The sequence below is a fragment of the Theobroma umbraticum genome, unplaced genomic scaffold, assembly GCF_002168275.2.
Source record: "Theobroma umbraticum cultivar Fairchild unplaced genomic scaffold, ASM216827v3 scaffold_44.0, whole genome shotgun sequence".
Taxonomy (NCBI): domain Eukaryota; kingdom Viridiplantae; phylum Streptophyta; class Magnoliopsida; order Malvales; family Malvaceae; genus Theobroma; species Theobroma umbraticum.
In genome coordinates, this window is record NW_018397255.1 from 1,213,698 (window position 1) to 1,235,051 (window position 21,354).

The 21,354-nt window shown below is 35.9% G+C and overlaps 4 protein-coding genes and 1 non-coding gene across 9 annotated transcripts; 1 reads left to right on the plus strand and 4 right to left on the minus strand.

Moving 5' to 3' along the window:
• Positions 1 to 292: 292 nt before the first annotated feature.
• On the plus strand, positions 293 to 3,464 carry TLP2 (tubby like protein 2). The gene is made up of 5 exons (XM_021445107.2): positions 293 to 778; positions 1,009 to 1,401; positions 1,698 to 1,785; positions 2,242 to 2,371; positions 2,460 to 3,464. The coding sequence occupies exons 2-5, from the start codon at positions 1,048 to 1,050 to the stop codon at positions 3,130 to 3,132; spliced, it is 1,245 nt and encodes a 414-aa protein (XP_021300782.1). The 5' UTR covers positions 293 to 778; positions 1,009 to 1,047; the 3' UTR covers positions 3,133 to 3,464.
• A 1,097-nt stretch (positions 3,465 to 4,561) lies between these two features.
• On the minus strand, positions 4,562 to 6,607 carry APC10 (anaphase promoting complex 10). The gene is made up of 6 exons (XM_021445109.2): positions 6,303 to 6,607; positions 6,157 to 6,217; positions 5,946 to 6,038; positions 5,792 to 5,862; positions 5,100 to 5,204; positions 4,562 to 5,002 (listed from the first exon to the last, which is right to left on the minus strand). Exons 1-6 carry the CDS (start codon positions 6,479 to 6,481, stop codon positions 4,933 to 4,935), a joined length of 579 nt encoding a protein of 192 aa, XP_021300784.1. The 5' UTR covers positions 6,482 to 6,607; the 3' UTR covers positions 4,562 to 4,932.
• Positions 6,608 to 7,372: 765 nt separating this feature from the next.
• HBI1 (basic helix-loop-helix (bHLH) DNA-binding superfamily protein) lies at positions 7,373 to 10,704 on the minus strand. 3 transcript variants are annotated; one of them, XR_002446544.2, is made up of 8 exons: positions 9,905 to 10,702; positions 9,435 to 9,638; positions 9,175 to 9,309; positions 9,011 to 9,082; positions 8,695 to 8,898; positions 8,487 to 8,598; positions 8,162 to 8,253; positions 7,373 to 7,902 (listed from the first exon to the last, which is right to left on the minus strand). XR_002446544.2 is itself a non-coding variant. In XM_021445108.2 (7 exons), the coding sequence occupies exons 1-6, from the start codon at positions 10,370 to 10,372 to the stop codon at positions 8,524 to 8,526; spliced, it is 1,158 nt and encodes a 385-aa protein (XP_021300783.1). In that variant the 5' UTR covers positions 10,373 to 10,702; the 3' UTR covers positions 7,980 to 8,253; positions 8,487 to 8,523. The 3 variants fall into 3 exon arrangements, 1 of the variants encoding a protein (XP_021300783.1); XM_021445108.2 differs by lacking the exon at positions 7,373 to 7,902 and having other exon boundaries at positions 7,980 to 8,253; XR_002446545.1 differs by lacking the exons at positions 7,373 to 7,902; positions 8,162 to 8,253 and having other exon boundaries at positions 8,695 to 8,867; positions 9,905 to 10,704.
• Positions 10,705 to 10,985: 281 nt separating this feature from the next.
• TRNAN-GUU (transfer RNA asparagine (anticodon GUU)) lies at positions 10,986 to 11,059 on the minus strand. The gene has a single exon. It is a non-coding gene; the product is annotated as a tRNA-Asn (tRNA).
• Positions 11,060 to 12,853: 1,794 nt separating this feature from the next.
• Positions 12,854 to 19,366, minus strand: LOC110409140 (ARM repeat superfamily protein). 3 transcript variants are annotated; one of them, XM_021418393.2, is made up of 7 exons: positions 19,165 to 19,366; positions 18,156 to 18,786; positions 17,595 to 17,671; positions 16,801 to 16,986; positions 16,376 to 16,483; positions 14,555 to 15,726; positions 12,855 to 14,039 (listed from the first exon to the last, which is right to left on the minus strand). In XM_021418393.2, exons 3-7 carry the CDS (start codon positions 17,649 to 17,651, stop codon positions 13,289 to 13,291), a joined length of 2,274 nt encoding a protein of 757 aa, XP_021274068.1. In that variant the 5' UTR covers positions 17,652 to 17,671; positions 18,156 to 18,786; positions 19,165 to 19,366; the 3' UTR covers positions 12,855 to 13,288. The 3 variants fall into 3 exon arrangements, with proteins under 3 accessions (XP_021274069.1, XP_021274068.1, XP_021274066.1); XM_021418394.1 differs by lacking the exon at positions 19,165 to 19,366 and having other exon boundaries at positions 12,854 to 14,039; positions 17,595 to 17,667; positions 18,156 to 19,101; XM_021418391.2 differs by lacking the exon at positions 19,165 to 19,366 and having other exon boundaries at positions 18,156 to 19,100.
• Positions 19,367 to 21,354: the final 1,988 nt, after the last annotated feature.

The following is a 21,354-nucleotide window of genomic DNA, read 5'->3' on the forward strand; positions in this document are numbered from 1 at the left end:
ATATATATATATATATATATATAATTTGATGAATTAATTAGTGGGGAAATTGATTTGATAGCATTAAAAAGGTCTCCCATCAAATACTGATCGGGTGGGTAGAAAAAAAGACGTATCTCCGGACATTTACTTGATTGATTGCCACGTGTCTTCATCAGCAGTGCTTTTTAACTCACTAATTCGTCACTCGGCGGTCCCAGTGAGAAGAAGGACCGTGAATTATCCTCTTCCATTAAAAAATAATTAATCAACAAATTGCTTTTTATATCTTTTTTTTATTATATTACGTAATTCTAAAACCCAAAAAAAAAAAATTAAAAACACACTTTGGATCCGTTTTAAGTGAAAGAGCTTTTTCTTAGGAGCAGAAGAGAGATATAGAGAGACAGAGAAAGAGAGCGCGTTTTGGCTCACTGATCTGGGGAGAAAACTGGTGGTGATGGCGATGACGGTGGCGGGGGTGGGGGTGGTATTACACCGGGGTTGATGGTGGTGGTGGTGGTGGTGGTGGCACCCGCGTTAGCAATGACGTTGCCATCTTCAGATTCCTACTAAAAGAAAAGTTGGCACCTTTAAAATTTTTTCTATATTTAGTTTCATTCCGATCTGAGTTTTTTTGGTTGTGGTGTTGATTGACCTGTGGGACCCTAAGAAATGTGGGGATGCATCTGAGCTGGTTCGGTTCTGGGTTGATTTGAACCTGTTGGCTTAGAGCTGGTTTCCACATTTTTATTTTTTCTCTTCTCAAGTCTATAGCTCTTTTGGGTTGATGATTCAGGTAAGAAGAGATCGATCTTCTTTTTTGCAGTTTTTTATGTCATTTATTGGTTGTTGATCTTTGGGTTTTCTTTCTTTTTGGTTTTCTGGGTGTTAATTATGATTAAAGTTTGGATTTGTGGAGTTTGATGTGATGGAAAGTTGCTTGTAGTTGAGCTGAGATTTGAATAGTGGAGAAAAAGTTTATTATTTGAGGTGTTTTTCTCTAACGTGTATGTTATATTATTGCAGGTGAATGTTGAGAGATTGGATTTGGTTTGCTTATAAAAGATGTCACTAAAGAGTATTATGCGGGAGCTAAAGGAAATGAAAGATGGGATTGGGAACATATCAAGGAGAGGAGGGGAAAGTAAGGTTTGGCGTAGCCGGATTAGATCCCATGTTGCTCCTGATCAAGCACCAACGGGATCTGAACTCGAAGAACAGAGCCCGTGGGCGAATCTACCACCTGAATTGCTCTTGGACATAATTCAGAGGGTCGAAGAGAGTGAGACAGCTTGGCCTGCTCGAGCTGTTGTTGTCTTTTGTGCTGCAGTTTGTAGGTCTTGGAGGGAAATCACTAAGGAGATTGTGAAGACTCCCGAGCAATGTGGAAGGCTCACATTTCCCATCTCATTGAAGCAGGTTATACTCTTTCGCTGTTGTAAAAGAAAAAACAACCCTTTTTGATCCCTTGAGAATAAGATACTGCATATTTAGGTTTTAGCTAAATTTACGTTAAGGGGAGGAAAAACTTGCATAGAAATATATCTATTCTGTGGCCTTTCTACCATGAAATGACTCTGGCTGATAGTTGAATATATATCTGCTACATAGTCAACAACTTTCATGTTTGTTTCCTTGAATAATTGGAGTGGCTATTTTCTTATTCTTCCATTTTAAACAGTTTGTTTATATCTTCTGTTTCTGCTCATGAACAGCCGGGTCCTCGGGAGTCCCCGATTCAATGCTATATTAAAAGGGACAGAGCAACTTCAACATATTCTTTGTTCTATGGTCTGGTGCCTTGTAAGTCATCTTATTCTAACGTTCTTGGCTACTATTATTTATGATAAATTTAAACTTATGTATCTACCTTTATACTTGTCATTCTTATCTGAAAACAATTTGCTCCAATCATTTTTTTTTCCTTTTAATTGGATTCATAAAGATTTTGTGCTAGGGAGTCAAAAGTAAGTGTGGCTGTATACTTGTTCTATTGTTTGGTTTCTTCGAATGACCTAATAAGAAGACAGTCTCTATCGGTTTTGATTGGAAAATTGGGAAACAGTGTACCATTCTTTTTGGAAGCAACTTTGTGAGATCATTGGGGTTACTTGGCTTTGTAGTTATGTTGCTTCTTTTACATCCTTTTATCCAAATAATATATTCAAAACTTAAAAACCTCAATGGAGGTATCACTATTATGAAGCTTCCTCACTTTTTTTGGGAGGTATTTACTTGTGTTGCTTCTTTGATTAACAGCTGAGGGAGAAAGTGATAAATTGCTGTTGGCAGCAAGAAAGGTCAGAAGGGCAACATGCACAGACTTTGTTATATCCTTGGTTGCAGATGATTTTTCCAGGGCCAGCAATACATATGTTGGTAAACTAAGGCAAGTCTCACCATTAGATTTGTTTCTTATGTTTGTCTGATTGTTTTCTCTTCATATCTTATGATGACATGTTGAAAATTCTTTTCAGGTCTAATTTTTTGGGTACCAAGTTCACCATATATGATAGTCAGCCTCCATGTGACTCAATAATCCCATCAACTACCCGATCAAGTCGTAGATTCCACTCTAAGCAGGTGTCTCCAAGATTACCTGCTTGCAACTACAGCATAGGTACCATTACCTATGAGCTCAATGTTCTGCGAACACGAGGACCAAGGAGAATGCATTGCATTGTGCACTCCATTCCTATCTCTGCTATTCAGGAAGGAGGCACTGCCCCAACACCATCAGCATTCCCACAATCCTTTGATGAGCAACTTTCTCCCTTAACCAGTTCAAAAGGAAAGGAACCAGTGATTGGTGCCAGCTCCCCAAGCCTCCCAGCCACACCAGTATTCTCCCTGGGCTCAGGAGAGCCATTAACCCTTAAAAACAAGGCCCCAAGATGGCATGAACAGTTACAGTGCTGGTGCCTGAACTTCAAGGGCCGTGTGACGGTGGCCTCTGTTAAGAATTTCCAGCTTGTCGCAGCTGTTGAGCCCTCACATAATGTATCACCTGAAGAACAAGAGAAGGTAATCTTACAGTTTGGAAAAATTGGCAAAGACATCTTCACAATGGATTATCGATACCCTCTATCTGCTTTCCAAGCCTTCGCAATCTGCCTAAGCAGCTTTGACACCAAACCAGCTTGTGAATGATCACCACTGGTTGAAGATCCACATCATTAATGTTGCTATGGATTGTTATTACCTTTCCTTACTTTCAAGCCTTTGCAATCTACCACAGCAGCTTTAGCCCAAATTGGCCTCTGAATGATAGCATGTTGGTAGGAGATGCACATGTTTCACCTCTCGAACGCTTCCTGTAGTTTAGTACTGGTATTTATGTTCTAAATGGAAGCTTTTTCTGCATGGCCTTTGATGGCTGATTCTTAGCTGTTGGGCGCCTGGCTTTTCTGATCATGCATTCTGACTTGTATGTTGTTTGATCATCTTGGAATCAAAGCTAAATTAACAGCAAATTGGCTATATCTAGTTGTATTATTTTCTTATTAACAGCAAATTGCTTATATCTAGTTGTATCTAAATTAACAGCAAATTGCTTATATCTAGTTGTATCTAAATTAACAGCAAGCATGCACACTTGGAGTAAACTCAAATATATCCACTAACAAAGGGCTCAATGTAACACTTAAGCCTGAGTTCCACTGACAAACAAGCAAGCACTCCTGTTTCTCTTTTAAGGTTCAGGTACTCATGCCGAATGCTACACGGTGGATCACTTTCCCTTAATTGCTGCTGCAAAATGAAATTCTTTCTAGTTACTTCAAATGGAAGCATTGAGTTATGAAAGGGAAAGGTGAAGTCTCTGCATGATACGGGAAAAGGGATAGTATAAAAAGAATAAAAGTATTCATCTTTCGTGCAGAAAAAAATTATGCTTGGCACCTCTTTACGTGACAAACTTCTGTTCGTACCAACTAGGCCGCTTTAGCATCTGTCGTGGTCAAACTTCGGCTCTCATTACTAGTGGCAAATGGGTAAGCACCAAGCTTGAGGGGGTTTGATGCTAGCTTTTCCCTGATCAAGTGATGTTACTTGCAATTATTTCCCCTACCTTTAAAAGTATCTTCCCAGCAGACGCCAGACCCGAACGGAAAAAGAACGAAGGCCTCCTCCAACTAGTAAGATGATTCGCGGTAACAATAGTAGACGTATGACGCGAAGATCCACCTTGATGGTGTACAATCAGCTGGCCTACTAAAGCAATACCTGGAGCAGAGACCTTGTCAAAAACGACCTACCATAACATATGCAAGGATTGAACTTGGGCAATGAATCATATTCGAAAGCTAGACACTACATGATTTGAATCACAAGTCAGAGAATACCTTTTAAAAAATGTCCTTGATGTCTCATTCTTTAAAATTGATAGAACAGCTATTGTCCCGGTGTTTCCAGTAACTTGGAATCTATACCACAACTCCAATATTTCAAATGATAATAAGGTTTCAAAGCAACCTGACCAGAAGAAACCTGTGGCAAATTCTTTCCTTTTACTCGGAGGTGCAATGACCTACGAGGTATGATACAGGAACAAGGACAACATAATTAGTTGCAGAGTGACTTATCCGAATATCTGTCGCCTTTCCTCAAATAATAGAATGTCACAATGAGCAAAGGAATTAGAAAAAAGAAAAGATCCAAAAAAGAACCTAAAATGGGATACTATCCAAGCTAGTTTAAACCATCTGCTCAGCACGAGCATAAGGGAGTGAATACAGACGACATCAACTCTTTTTCTTCCTATAAATGTTGATTGATACAAAACCATCATCATGTTATAGATTTAAATTGTTATGAGAAGCTCCTCTGAGTTCTAAAAAAATATATGGTTGCTTTCAGTGACATTCTTAGTTCTCTTCAATCTGAGACACGATTCCACATTTGATATTCCATGTCCTTTTCAACCCCAAGCCAGCTATTAGGTCACATTTATTATCTCACAGTGGAGTATGTAATGAATTCCCTCGAGGTAAATTGGAATGGTTGGTGTGGAATAGGATTCCTGCAATAGAACATTTAAACAACAAAAAAGTTCAAATTAGAATAATGGTGATTGAATAACCCATTCACTAAAAGATGTAGGGATCTATGATACGCACAGTTGAGGCCCATAAACTTTGATCTGGCGCACATGAGTATCCCTCCCATTAAGGTGATTTGACAAAACTGCAATTTGCAGCATAAATGTATTGACAAAAGTTTCGCTGCAAAACATTTTGATTAAACATTGTCAGTACCCAAAATAAATCTCCCTATGCTGAGTGCAATTTTCCTCAATAATTAGATAGTGTATGCACTTCTGCGCTCCACTTACAAACTGTTGATATTCACTAACAGCTGTATAGCAATCTAGCAGTAACTATTAACATTGCCAATGAATCTTACGAAGCAAGAATACGAAATTCTGATACATCTCTGTTTGATTTAGTTTTGTAACGTGTCTTTGATGTCACGCAACACAAACCAAACACAAATGGTAGTCAGTACATTGAATAGGAATTTGTTGATCATTACATTTGAGGTTGCATATTATTATCAATCAACCTAAAGAGGAAATAATTGGTATAATTACTAGGGACCTAGAGCATTATGTAGCAAAAAGGAACCCAAACATTTTTGTAAAGAAATGAATTAGTCTCTTAATCTGCTAATAAAGAACAAACAGTCAGTGATCAAATTAACAACATTGCACCAACAGCCAACGAGAGAAACATGATCACTCCAATATTCCAAATACTTCAGAAAGCAATAGCAAATATAGTGGCACTGAAACAATTGTTTGGTCACTCACCGAGGATCATTTCCGGATAATGAAAGATAAACCCAACCAGTTGGCTTGACAAGTTCCACAGTTTTAATCTCCTATAGAAAACATTCACATACAATTAACCAACCCGGTCAGAGGCCACAATTCTAAATGAAAAACTGAAGATTACAGATTATACCTTCAAATTATGAAAGCCATCACCGGCTCGAATGCAGATCTTACTTGGTGTGTAGCTCTCATCAAGCTTGAAATCCACATAAAGTACAACAAGCTTCAAAAACCCAACAAAAGAAAAAAAAAGCCCACACATCGTCACAAACCCATCATCAAAAATTAGCAAAATGAGAACTTTGTAACAAAAAATCAACCAAATGAAAAATTTCACATACTTGCAACTTAACCTTCTTCTGGAACTGAATGTTAACTAAATGAGGCTGGGCTCCATCAGATCTAAAAAACCAGTCAAAAAGAAATGAAAAGAAGTGAGAATTGAGATTAAAATTGGAGTAAAAATTTAAAAGAGTCTGTGTTTAACTGCCAATAGGTTTCAAGATTGTCGTCACGGAGAGAAGAGACGCCATTGCCAGTTTTACACGAGCTGACACTCCAAGCTGCTTTTTTTCCCATTTCTCTCAGGTCATCTTCGACGATTAGGTGCTGATTTCCTCCTGTAATCTTCCCTTCTTCTTCTGACTCTGAAGATTCCGTAGCCATTCTTTGAAAATGCAAACCCTAATTTGAACTATTCAAAAAACCAAAATCCCCCAATTCCCTCCCAAATGCAAACGGCCATTTAAAAGTGACTAAAACCCTCCTTAATTAAGATTTTTTCTCTCTCCCCTAATTAAGATCTTAATCAAGAAAAGTTTAGTTAATAATTCCAAAAAGAAAAAAGAAAAGTTTGGTTAAATTTGCTGTTATTTAATGAGTAAATTAATTTACAATGATATCTATACAAAAAGTTTAATTAAGAAATATTAAAGTATAAAAAATATTAACTACAATTTTAACTAAAGTATTTATTAAAATTAAATGCTAGTATGTCTCCAATTTATATGGATGATCCAAAAATAAGATTCATTAACCCATTAATTTCGAATCCGATATCAATTTTAATTATGACTTTTAAGAATGTGATTTTAGTTTAGTAAGGTTGGAATTTTGTGTTACCACCCACATTAAAAAATAATAATGGCAAATAAATAAAGAGGTTTAGTTTAGTTATTAGAATGAAAAGATTCTCAAATTTTTATTACAAAACATAAAACATTGTTTTATCAAATCTATAATTAAAGTTAAATTCTTTGATGGAATAATTGCCTTTTGATGATTTTTGTGGTGCCATTAGGATATAGGTTAAACACTAAGATATAATTATTAAAAGACAAAGAAAACTTCGAGATTATTGTTTGACTATTTATTTCATGGTTGAATTTTTTTTTTTTGGAAATTCACATGATACGTTATAATTTTTTTTATTTTAATTAACATTTTGTGGATTTTTTTATTAATATTTTTTTGATAATTTATGTTCATACAAAAAGTTAAATTGTTAATTTTATTTAATAAAATTATTAAAATACTCTCAATTACCTTAATTAGAATAGAACTTATTTACGGGATATTAATTAAAAAATATATTCATATAATGCTAATTGAAAAAAAGAGAAAACAGAGATATTATAGGAGAAAAGTCGAAATTAGGAAGAGAAGTGCCAAAAACAACATAGACTTGAATTGATACTGGGAAGGTAGATCCACCAGGTTTCTGGAGAAAGAATGAGAAAACAGCTTACGGCCTCCGTAATAATGAAGAATTTCAAGCGTAATCCCAAGTGTTTTATATCTTTATCTGATTGAACTGCCCATGTTTTTTTGTTCTGCAAAGGAAAGTTTTTTGCAAGCTGCCAAAGCTCATCCAATGAAGGCACAAGTTGGGCGGCATCAGGGCCATCCTGTCACTGGCTCCTACACTTTTCATTTCACCTCTATCATCTTCCTTGCCCCCACAATGATTTAAAGTTTTCCAACCGAATGCTTCCTCTGTCATTTTCTATTCCTATCAGCTTTTTATGGTGGTCTAGTGTGGTCCTGTCCACTTCCTCTCCTCACTACCAGTGGCTAGAAAGACATCTCTACATTCATTCATAGAGGGAAAACATACAGACAAGAGAGATATCTCCAGTCATTATACAGTGGAAATATGGAAATCTTGATGATTAATCATATGGATGATATTTATTGGAATAGTGGGACTATACATGTAGAACAAGAATGTGTTTCATCGAGTAATCTGTGAAATCATAGTAATAAAACCTGTGAAATGGTGAATAGTGTCCAAGAAAAATAACATCTCCAACTTGACACTGCTAAGATTTCAGGAATGGTAACTACCATAATCTTTGAAGTAAATCCTGTAAGAGGGTGAATAGTAGCATCTAAAATTGCATTCCATCTTGAGCCTGATTGGATTCCAGGAATGGTATCTGCAGAAAACAAGTAAACAACAAATCTTAGCAGGGAAGGCAGGGAACTGCAAAGGCTGATGTTTCTGCTAGGTGGGAGAATGGACAAACAGAAACCAATGTAATATCCTGTAAGTTTAACGACTAATGAAGGAGAAGGGATTTTTCATTTTCATTTCATATTAGAAAGTTTAAGTACATAGAGGACTTGGAGAGAGGAAGAAGAAGAGAGAGAGAGAGGTTGCTAGAGTTACCTGTCGAGATGGGAGACAAAAATTAGTTGATCATTCTTTAATGAAACCCCATATTGTACACATTGTAAAGACCTCGAGGGTCCGTGTTCCAAGTTGAAAATGGTTGCAGTTGCTGCAATATGATTTTGAGGCATGTTAGGCATAACAGAACGTCATAAATCAAAGCAGGGAATAAGAATGGTTGAAACCATAGAGTAGGAATAATTACAGTGATGCAGGATGAGCTGAGAGCTTGTTCTGGGATAGATACAGAAGCACTCGCAATTCCTTCAGTTGCTGTTTGAGGAGGGTGCATTGTTGCATCTAACATGCAACTTACAGCTTTTTGCAAGGGATTGAACTGAAGGCAGGCCAAATTGGCCATTGCTGGTGACTTGGCGGCTGCTGGAAAATTGGCGACATAAGCAGGAAACTTCATTGCATAATTATTTAAGCACAAGTCAGTCATAGAAGAAGTCGCTTGTGGTTATCCATTTCCTCCAATGATCAGTGAGAAAGGACAAATCAGGAGGCTGTTTTCTTACCTCTTTTGCAGGGAGGTTGTCAACATTGAATTCTACACTTGGATTTACAGCAGCAAGTTTCATAGACAAGAACTGCAAGTAAATTACATTGCAACCTGATAAGTTAACAGAAAGGTGATGTGCTAAAATAATCAAGGCTAACAAGATCGACATGTCTATCGTACCTCAACCTGTCTTTGGAGAGATTGAACATAGTTGATTATTTCATCAAGCATTCCAGCTTTGCCTGTGATTTTGTTGCACCCAGGGACTAAATCTTGCAAGCATTTCATCTTCTTACTAATCTTTTCCCTCCTAGCCTGCAATCACAGACAAACAAATAAACAAAACCAATATTTCTTAAGATTCAGGCCAGTGGTTGTACTATCTATTTTCCTTAGCAAATAAACCTCAAAATTCAAAAACCAAAAAAATTCCTACTTACTCTTTCTGCCAAGCTGTGACTGTCAGTAGCCTGGCCACGACGTGCTCTTACATGAATGTAATCTGGCTTCTGGACCTCGGAAGCCTTGGAGTTCTCCTTTGAAGAGTTTCTGGAAACTTCTGTACTGCATTTTGTTTTGACCTCAGATTCCCCTTCCACTTCTCCTTTAACCCTCTTATCTTTGCATTTATCGTCTTGAACAGCCTGTACAATAAAAGTCAGATGCCTTAATGACGACTGTAATTGCTTTGATATAGTAGTTCACCAGGCTTTATTCTTATTCCCTTTGTGTTGGAGGCAACTAAACCCAATTAAAAATAACAGCTTTATCACGATTCATACCTGGTTTCTTTCTTTTATCAAAGAAAAACCTTTGCCTCAATGATTTATTCAAAAATTCATAATTCATTCTTCTAAGAAGCTACAACCCAAAAAGTGAATAAATTTAGAGTGAAGACATAGTAACGAACCTCAGCTTTTCTCTTGCTAAAGCTCTCTCTGCCGGTGGTGGACTCCATTTTCTTCAAAATCACGTCCTCTCTTTCCTCGTTCATAACAGCTGTCTGGAAAGCTGTCATCTGACAACTAGAAGTCCCAGAGATACAGTAATCTGCAGCATCCTCTGGCGGCACCAAATCCATCTTACTGGCACTAAACTCTGGTCCAGCTACTGAAAAGTTCACAAATTTGGGAAAATCATCACTACCCAGGTAAACTTCTGGCTTTTTCATCTCAACTAACTGTCCACTACCTAAACTGCTTCCGAGAAAACCCTGAATTTGAGGCACTGAACTTGCACATAATTCAGTAGGATTATTATTTTGGACCCCATAGTTTTGCAGCTGCTGCCATTTCAACCTTGCCTGCTGTCTTTCAAGCACTGTCATATCCATCCCGTTATAGGTACAGGTTTCCAGGGAGTGCAAACCATGTGACATCTCTGGTCAATCTCTAAGGAGGAGAAATGGGATTTTTCTTTGTTCTCTAGACTATTTAAGACCTTTTTTCCAGGGAAACTAGATGTTACTAATGTGAAAGAAGAGAAAAGAACGGGAGAGACCTGACTTAGTAAAGATGAATTTGGCAAGAGAGATATATATAAAGAAAAGGATTTGGATAGAGGAAAGGCAAAGAATCAGAAGAGAATGTAAGCCATTAACGAGAGCCGTGGGCAATGGGACCCAGTGACATAACCGCCATGTGAGAATGTTCGTTTAACAGAGAAACGGAGAAGCTGCAAAACGGGGTTCGGGTTCCGGTTCTGGTTGAGTTTAATATTTTCAAGGTTTGGTGGAGGTGATTCAAACGAATGGTGATACTTAGAGGGTTCACATGCAGATTAAAACTTTAGTTTTTGGTGAGTTTTCAACGTCAAAAAGTCTTTTACTCTAAACAAACAATCAAATCAAGTTGTTTGATGAACCTTCTGTAGGAGTTACAAGCCAATAAAAACAACCCAAAATCCGACAAATAAAAAAAATCCAGCCAATAAAGAGCCCAAAATCCAACAAATAAAAAAAAATCCAACAAATAAAACAAAATCTACAAAATCGCTAGAGGAAGGGGTCGAACCTCCGACCTTATGGTTAACAGCCATACGCTCTAACCGACTGAGCTACTCCGGCTCGTTAATAACAAATTCCCAATAATAAATTGAAATCAGAAAGTTAAAATATTTTCAAGAAGGAATCCCGTTGCTACTGATAGCATACTTTGATATTTAACTTTAAGTTTCAAGTGCCCTGCATCACCATAATTGGATGTGTAAGCTTTTGTCTCGTCCTCTACTGCCTCCTTTAAAACAAGGAAAAATGGGAAAGAGACATAAACAAGCCAGACCTCAGTGTCACCGGTAACTGTCCATTTCAAGTTTCACACAACCAAGGAAAGTTTGGAATCTGGATAAAGGGTAGCAAGCAACTAAATGTTTCTTAAAATTACAAAGCAACCAGCCAAGGATACCCTGCAATATCCTGTGACTGATTCAGGGACAAATTTGTTAAATAGATGCACTTTTACAGGTATATATGAGTTTTATATGGATTGAAGCTCATAGAGGATAGGAGGTAGGGGGCTGTTTAACAGAAGGATCTCTGTTTTCCAGGCAAAGAATATTTGCATGGATATATCGAATGGATTTATATAAGTGACCCACCGACAATGTGTGCCAAATTAGGGCAGCATAAAAACAAATCCCACCAACCAACTGCTTTTCTTTTTAAGATACTCACATCACAAGACCTAGGTGACAGCAAGCTTCTTCATGCATGTATACTTTAAATTATTCAGAAGGAACCAAAAATGAAGAGTGCTGAAGAGTTCCAACTTTTTAGTCACAAGTAGTATTTATTTTTATAGTAGTCACTTAGAAAAAAGAAGAAAAAAATAACCCAGAGATGTGAGCACCATTTAGGTTATATTTGGACCATACTTGGTTTGGTTTCTTTCTTGTAATCCATTTTGCTCTTACACTTCATAGAAGATGGTTTCATTAGTGTTTTCCAGAGGGTTTTGGTGGAAGCATGGGCTGTTATTTTTATTTTTCACATGAACTTAAATGGTGCAGTAGCAGTTGGTTACCAATGATGGGGTAAAATGGAAAATGAGGGACAATGTCACATTAACAATGATGGGGAAAGATATAGATTGTACAAGTTAGGGCCCAGCTATAGTTAGATGTAAATAGCTTGGAATAATGGGTATCAGGATTAGTGATGGTAGGATAGGAGACCATGGGTAGGGGGTCTGTTGGGAGGACCTTCACCAACTTCATATGGGTATGTCTCCCCACAAGTTTTGGCCGGGAAGGCTCCTCACGAAGTCATGCTGATCAGATTAATTTTCAGTCCCAAAACCCCACCATTGTCTACTGTCCCCTGCCACCTCATTGAATTAAACCTACCAACGATCGACACTTGCCCATCAAATTCTTTTAATTCTACTTCTCCAAATTTCAGATCCATGATTGCAACTGATTTTAGCTCAGTGGACCCAAATTGGGGAAGGGTCCATCAATTATGATAAACTTTAAAGAGAGGAAAGCATTGGATATGAACTTGTCATCTCCTCTATAGAGAAGTTGTAAGAACAAAGCCTTTGAAGAAAATGATTTGCAGACACATTGCAATATGTAATAGAAGTCTTAACCACCTCCTTCCCCCCCACCCTAAATGTTTTTGTTCTTGCATTTTCCATGAAAAGAGTATGTAGGAGGCAGTGATGTTTACCTCAGTTGTCCTGATAAATACCTGCAAAGCTCACACACCTCATAGGCAATACTGTTCTGTTTGTGATCTTTCAATTAAATTGACAACATATAATAATCAGCACGACAAATAGAAGAATTTTGCTCATGTTTCTTCAGGAAAATGGGGATGTGATGTGAAAGGATTGAAAGGTAAGAGAACATGAAGAATGTTACAGCACAATGATTAAGTTCCTAGGATAAACAGATATCTAACCTTACACATCAAAACGTAAGAAAGGCAAACAGGTACTATTTGGTCTCTCTTCCTATAGATCACTAGTTTTGTGTTGGTTCTATGTAAGGTCCAATAACATACAAAACTGCCAAAGATTACGGGAAGAAGGTACAAGGAGAAAGCTTCAACTTTTGCTAAAAACTGTACATTCTTAAAAATTATACAACCAGAAAATGACAGCAGTTACATCATAAATAATCAAATCTAGGAAACTAGATCATGGAAATTAGGAAACTAGACAAAATCATTCACAAACTAACTACATTTTAGTTACAGTATGATGATATAGCTGCCACATCCCAGGAAGCGAATCCCCTCCCAGGCAGAATATTTGTTAACTCCAATATCAATAAAGAGCAGAAAATCCCAGTTTCATTTCTTCTTTTTCGGTGCACTGGATTTTGAGAATATTGGAAATTTCACTCCAAACAATTTCTTGTGAGACTTCTTTTCTTGGTAAGCATCGTCGGATGTGACATTGTCGGATTGAAAGCATTCTTGTTCATCATCATTAGAGTTGGTATCTCTAAGAAGCCGCAGCAATTCGAGTGCGCTTGCCTTTCCTCTTTCACTGCCATTAACAGATACATCAAAAAGGGAAGGGAATATATCACACTCATCCATCACTAAGTGACAATATTCAACACGTTGTGAGCACAATACAAGGAGAATAGCCAGGGCGTGCTCTTGGTCCTCATAACTGCCAGTCTCAAGTAATGTAGCAATAGAATTAATGCATCCGGTAGTTTGAGTAATAGAAATCCTAGCCTCTTGGTTACTGCACAAATTTCTCAACATCACTAAACAGTGCCTTGCAAGAGTAGTGTCTTGTAAGAATGGAACAAATTTTGGGATGCACTCCAAAGACACCAAATAGGAACAAACATCGCTGCTCGAGGACAGATTGCGCAAAATTTTAATGACTTGTTCCTGGAAATCTGTGATCTTTGAGTCAAGAATAATTAAAAAGGAAGCAAGAGCACCAGCTGCAGCAATCTTAGATCTACAACTGTCATGGCCAGACAACACTTCCATAATGTCAAGAACCTCTTTAGTTACTTCTGAGTTGATAAACAATGATAACAGACTATACACATTTTCATTTAAGTATCGTGTGCCACTCCTGCAAGAAGCATCAGAAAGCAATAGAATGTCACAGATAAGTCCCTCTGTTTAAAAAGATACATGATCATAAATAAGATCAAGTACAGGATAATGGACAAACAAAACAAGCTTTAAACGATCAAAAGACATCAAGTTCTGTGATAGACATCACAAGTGATGTCGGACAAGTAATCCAAAACTAAAAACACTCAAAAAATTTTCAAAATTCTCAACCAAATTCTCAACTATCAATATCAAATACTCAAATATTTAGCAAATATAAAAAATTCATCAATCTAAGCTTACTTGTAACTAAAATAAAGTCTTGGTGCGAGCATCAGAATAATCAAGAGTTTTTTAAGTCTTGAAGGGAAAAGTACTGACAACGAAATTAGAGAACACCAAAATAAGGAGGAAACAACTAGCACATTGAACTAGTAAGCACAATTTGGAAGGAACAAAAGCAATAAAAATATCATCCCAAACTAATGACATCTGACATCATAAACTATTGCACATTCAAGAACATATTACCTGTTTTTCCTCAGAAATGTCAATAACAACTGAAATCCAGCTCTCTGTGCTCTTATATCATGTAAATCACAAGCACAGCTCACAAATTTAGTCACAGGTTCAATGAAATTCTTGGATGACATAGACAGACAAGCTAGGTCATCACATCTCAAATGATTTTTCATTTCTTCAACCATATTGTATTGGGATTCCCAATCAAGCTCAGCAAGGTTAGATAGAGACTCCAAATCCATCTTACTTGTACCAGTGGGAGATTGATATTGGCAAAGATCATCAATTGCCTGCTCTGGTATCAAATTTAAGCCATCTAAAATCTTGTTACGTGATGCATCTGAAGTATAACTAGTATCCAATGATCCAAGTGATATATTGCTGAAGTCCACTGGAAAGCGCAGATCATTCATAGAACTGCCAAAACTAGCTATGGAAGTGGAAGAAGTTTCCAATGATTGAAGTACATGTGATTGCATACTTGGGTCCTGAATAGTAATTCCATACTTCATGCACCATTTTGATATCAGATCCTTCATGACAGCATTTGGGGTCAATGATAGATTGGACAGTATCTTTTTAGTTTTTGGGCATGTATTGTTACCATCATCAAACCACTTCTGGATCCAAATCCTTTCAAATGTTTGTCCAGAAGCAATGACAACAGGATCATACATCAATCTTGAAGAAATGGGGCACTGATATTCCTCAGGAGGTATAATCCTACTTAACCTATCAGCTTGAGCTTCATACTGCTTATACTCCCTATGAGATTCCACATCAACAGAGTGAGTATGCACAAAATTAGTAAATGCGTTGTTAACTGCAAATGATCCTTCATTCTGATCAGTTGTGTTGTCTGTTTGCTCTCCAATAATCAAGTTAGCATACTTCCTCAACAAATACAAAAGATATTTTAAGATCTTTCCCTTTTGTTGGTCAGTGTCTTTAACTTTTTCCAGCAACTTCCTAATAGATCTTTTCTCTATCAAGATGGCTTTCGAGGATGTAATATGAAGTCGCGAAGCAGCAATTTGAAGAGCTTTCATTTCAGCATATTCCATTGAATCTGATGCTACAGCTCCCCTCTGGAGCAATTCTATTACAACCTTCCCCGCCTCTTCTTCAAATTTATCGGGGACAAAATTTGCAGCTCGCAGATCATCAACAATTTGAGAGATCTGCAACAACATGTCATTATCAGCTTGAAGAAAGAACTCAACATGACGAACAAAGTTAGCTATAACTAAATATAATTCATTTGACAGTTAGGTGGCTCCACTGGGACCTAGAGGTCACAGGTTCAGGAGCAAAACAGCTTCTCTATGGAAAGCATACATCTGACCCTCTCTAGCACCACAAAGGGAGAGCTTCATGCACTGAACTTTCCTCTATCCTTCTTAACTATCTCGAATTCCAATTAAGAACAAAAGGCCCAAAACATATCAAATAATGCAGAATTATGGTTGCTTTTCCAAAAACTTATATTTGGAGAAAGCAACAAATGGACAAAGTGCAGAGGAATCTAGAAAACGTCAAAGTCTACAAATTATCCAAATTTGATATTTTGGCAACACCTGATCATCCTAAGTCAGTGTACTAAGAACAGCTCAACCCATGTATCAGGGAATAAACATGTGCAATACAAAGAGTTCAGTAGGTGCATGCTAAAATGGCTAAAGATAAAAGACAAACTATTCTAAAACACATGGAATTTGAGCCATCATCTGCCAGCTATTTGGTTGGAACAAGAAGAAAATGAATATACATGAAATTGTTTGTACAAAGAAGGGTGAATAAAAGATTAATAAGAAATGTAGTTGGACAAACCTCAACAGCCAGCATGACTGGAACCATACTCTGAATTTGGCATAAACTTTGTTCGAACAAGTTCTTCGATCTTTGACATCTTGAAACTATGGCATCTGTCGTTATTGCCTGAAAGTAATTGCAGAGCACTATCAACCACAAGGTATAACTTGATCAATCCAATGAATAATGAAATAAAGAAAAAGGAAGATTTCTATTTAAGCTCATAGACACCAACAAAACATTTCATCCAGGATCAATGCCTATTTAAGAGGCCAATAATGAAAAGTTGAAATCTTTGGAAGACGACTTATCATCAGATTGCTATAAAAACTGGCTTTCCAACAGCCAGGTCATAATCATTTTTTAATAAAATGAAAATAGCGATAAACCTTGCCTTCACAACCATTAACCACAAAAATATGCGATTAACTACAAAAACACACCAGATAGAGTTTACTGGATTCACTGCAGTACTGAAGAAGTGACTTTGCTTTCACAATTGCATTGTTCAGTGAACATAGTGCCTTTATTCCTGAATCGCATCTAGGTCGAGCGGCTTCAATTTCCGGAAATATCCTTACAATTCTGTCAACGAACTTACCAAGCTCTGTGCACATCATGTGATGCACCTACAATCATCAATGATAATTCTGAGAAAATTTTCATCTTTAAAATATTCAAAAAGGAAAGTCAACTCATATTTGAACTTTGTTCAATAAAATCCTCCAATAATTGTGAAGGCAGACTAAGTTCAAAGACACCCTAAATGTTTCTGAGAGAGTAACAGGGATCCATTCTACGTTTCTGAACAAAGACAAAGCACGAGCTTTCTCACACTTTTATGACTTTCTAGTTTAACTCAGACATTAAACACCAAAGGCATCATAAAGGAAAATACTTTACATTTTCCTCACAAATATTTAAATTTTATATTGTGCATAAGTAGTTAGCATACCCATTTTAGATGCCTATCAGACACCTTAAAGCAGACATGGGTATGAGGATATGATCCTCGACATGCAAGGAAAAACTCATGAAAAATTGAATTTATCCAGCAAATATGTCATTTTACTCAGAAATAACCAAACTATACAGTCATAGTATGATTTGTCATGATTTATTTTCTTGTTCCAAACAACATATTTTTAAAATACATGGGCTGCCAACCAAATAGAATTTCTTAAATCCAAAATAACAAGTTGGAACAGAAAAAGAGAACCACACCCAAGAATTGTACCTTATAGAAACTGGGAATTGTTGGAGTCTCCACTACTTCAGCAGCATCAGTCCCCATTCAAAAGATAGGTATCCTGACTAAAGAAACAGAACATAAGTCAAATAGTTAACCAGATCAGAAACTGCAAAACAGCAGGGGTTACCAAGCAGCTAAAAGCTTATCACAATGATTATAATTCTCACACATAGCAAACATCTATTAAGCTATAAAAGATGAAACATTTCTAAGTGTAGATTTATGGTTTTCATTAACCATGTATCCTAGCTCATAGACGTTGTGGTGAAACTTCAGTCAACGAGGAAAGATATACAAATCAGACAACATAAGAACCAGACCTTTGTAACACCCACCCCCGCCCCGCCCCCCCCAACCCATCCTCTTTCCAAAGGAAAGAAAAAATCCAATATATATCACCATGCTTACTCATGATAAAAATTCATAACCATACAATATGCTTTGAATATTTCTTTCTTCAGGAAGTAAGCTTTTGAACTTAATAATCATAAACGACAATGGAAATTGGAAACAAATTAGAGAGGGAAGGGGAAGAGAAAAACTCACCTTGTAATGCGGAAACCAGAGCAATGAGGAAGAAAGTTCCCCTTTTTTTTTTTTCTGTATGTGTATTTTTGAAGCTATAGAACAACACCAAATACACAGAACTTCAACCACCAGAGAGACAAAGATTCTTTAAGTGAGCAAACCAAATACTTGGCGACTTAAATAAGTAAACACTTCAGAGAAGATATCATTAGAGCCTCCAGAGAAACAGAGACTCTCACTTTGCACAACAGTCAAACGACCAACTTTAAAACAAACCCCTTAAAATAAAAAGCTATTTTTTTTTTCAACTCCAAAGCAGAATTCAAGGCATCAAAAGTAATTGTCTTGCAGCTCTACCATAGATGAGCAAGGTAAAATGGAAACAATAGTTCAAAAAAAGCTTTATATATGACCAAGCCGATTGCATAATCTCCTCGCTCATATAAAAAAACACACACTTTCTTGATCTTGCTGATAATCCCAACACTCAAAAACCCATCTTAAGAACCATAGATGAATTTTAATGTAAAAGACCAGAGCCTTGAAAAGGTAAGATAATCCCCGAAATGAAACACCTTCAATAACCCACCACAAAAATTAACTGCCAATCAAAACCTTTAGCTTTGAGAGCCCTTCAACACAGGGCAACCTAGAAAAACAAAAACCCAAAGAGAAAAATCAGAAAATTTTTATCAGTGAAAGCAAAAGTTGCTTAAAAATGAGCGGCTGATTTTTTTTTTCTCTCTCTCTCTCTCTTTTTTAAGACAATGAAAGTCTTTGCAGAGAAGAAATTATAAAACAGTAACGAAAGAAGGTTTTTGTTTTTGATTTTGGACTTAATCATAACAAAGATAAAACAAAATAAAAAAGAAAAAAACGACCCGTCAACGAGCTATCCTTCTCCAAAGAGAAAGTATCAGGTTCTCCTTGGTCGCCCTTAAGCCTAGGACCATTATGACGGTAAAGTTCATGCCCTCTCCAAGACCAAAAACGTCTAAAACAGTCACTGGAGATTTGAGTCACATACCTGTGATGTTTGTGATGGTTTGCAATCGTCCATTTTTCATGATTGCAAGGTCTACTTGATCGTTATGTCGAATCCAACGGTGATTAAGATTTAGGGAGTAGCTCGTGATAACAACCAAATAATAAATATTAGCTGACGTTTCTACCTTCGGACAACGCAGTCTCTCTTGAACGGCCAAGCGGGAACTTCGCTTTATTAAGGCATGAAGTCAAAAGAGTGCCCAATTGGAGAAAGTCCCAACACCCCAGCTTTTGTTGCTAGTTCAAGTTGAGATATTTCCATGAAATTTAATCTCTTCTACTAATTTCTCTCTGACTTGAACCGGCAGCAGTTGTTTTCCTTCTCATTTTTCTTTTTGCTAAGTTTAAATAAAGTCCTAACATCTTATGATTTGATTTTCAATTAGACCCTATGGATTTATTTTTTTCCAATTAATATCATGTAAATAATTTCTACTCCTATAAGATGTTAACGTGTCAATTTTACTTAACAAAATTATAAAAATATCTTAAAATATGAACAAATTAACAATTTAACTCTTGAAAAATAAATTATTCACAATATATTAATTAAAAAAATCTCAAAGTATTAACTGAAATAAAAAAAATACAAAACATCATGAATAAAATTGAAATTATAAAACATAAAAGCAGAATTTACCTTTTAAATAATGAAATATACCATTCTATAGCTTGTTTTCTAGATTATTTGGTGACTAATTTCAATATTTGAGAATCCCAAATTCCATTGTCCATGTTCCCTTTGGTTTGTTTCTTAAAATTCCTCACTTACTTATTTAAAGCATGCGAAGTTTCCAGTTTAGAATCATCTTATAGCAGCCAAAGACTTTCTTTAGTGGGAAAAAAAAAAAAGAAAGTCGGTGAGAGAATAGGTTTCTCCGGCCATTATTTTCTTATAAAGAGAATAATAAATTATACATTCTCATAATTTATTAATTAAATTATTCTATTAGTATTTGTCTGGGCCCTAGTTGGTATTTAATCTTATTCTTTCCCTACTCCTTTGCGTAGGTGGGCTCATCAAAAGGCTAAAAGCAAACGGAACCAAAAAGAGAAAGAAAAAAAAAAGGTTGCTTGATGTGATTCGTGGGGCCTACTTAAAAGCCAAGCCTGCACAGGGAAAGCATCCAAAAGAAACATCATGAGCCCATTTCAGGCCCAGCACAGCCTTCATCATGAGATCCAGCCGAAATGCCGATTCATATCAATTCAAGCACAAAAATTGAGCATTAAACAAATAGGGATTGGTGCATGCTTTTAATCATTACAGGGAAAAGCAAAAGCAAACATTGTCACCCTTCACTAGATAATTAAAATGTTGACCGACTAATTATGAATTATGTGAACAAGTTTCAGCACAATTATAACATGAGTGGAGTTTGTGACTAAATGTGAACTTAAATGTTTTTCAGTGCCATTTTTCGGAAGAATGCTTATCACCATTAATTATTTCTATTTCTCTAATCATTACAATTCTAGTGAGCGGAGAAAAAAAAGACTTTTCACACAAATTTAACATGTTTATCTTATTAAGTTAGTGTTCTGAATGGATTACAAGTGCATATTGTCCAAAATCGATAATTAAACACCATAACATAAAAATAATAGCCCAAACTCTTGTATTTGTTAATTGAATTTGAATGGTACCTATTAAATTTTTATCTTTTATAAAGTATTTAAAAGAGTTTATCATAATAATAAAGATATACTATTTGAAAATGTTTCTACTTTATTCAAGCATAAATAAATTTGTATTTTTTTTATTTCATTTAATTAAATTTTTATATTTTTATTTTAAATTATATAAATTTTATAATTAATGGTTCAATTAATGAAAATATCACTTGTTCTAAAAGATAAAAAAATACCACATATCATGTTATTTTATCATATAATAATATATCATGTCATTATTTATTATAATATGTTAACATATTATGTTAATACTAAATGATATAAAATAACAAATAATATATGATATTTTGATTAATAACTATTAATCAATTATTAATTATAATAATTTATTTAATTTAAAGTAAAAAATATAAACATTTGATTGATTATAATAAAAAAGTAAATTTTATTTGAATTTTTTTAAATAATTAAAAAATTTTTGTAAATATTATATCTAAAATAAAATACAGTTTTTTAATTTCGTAAAATCAAACAT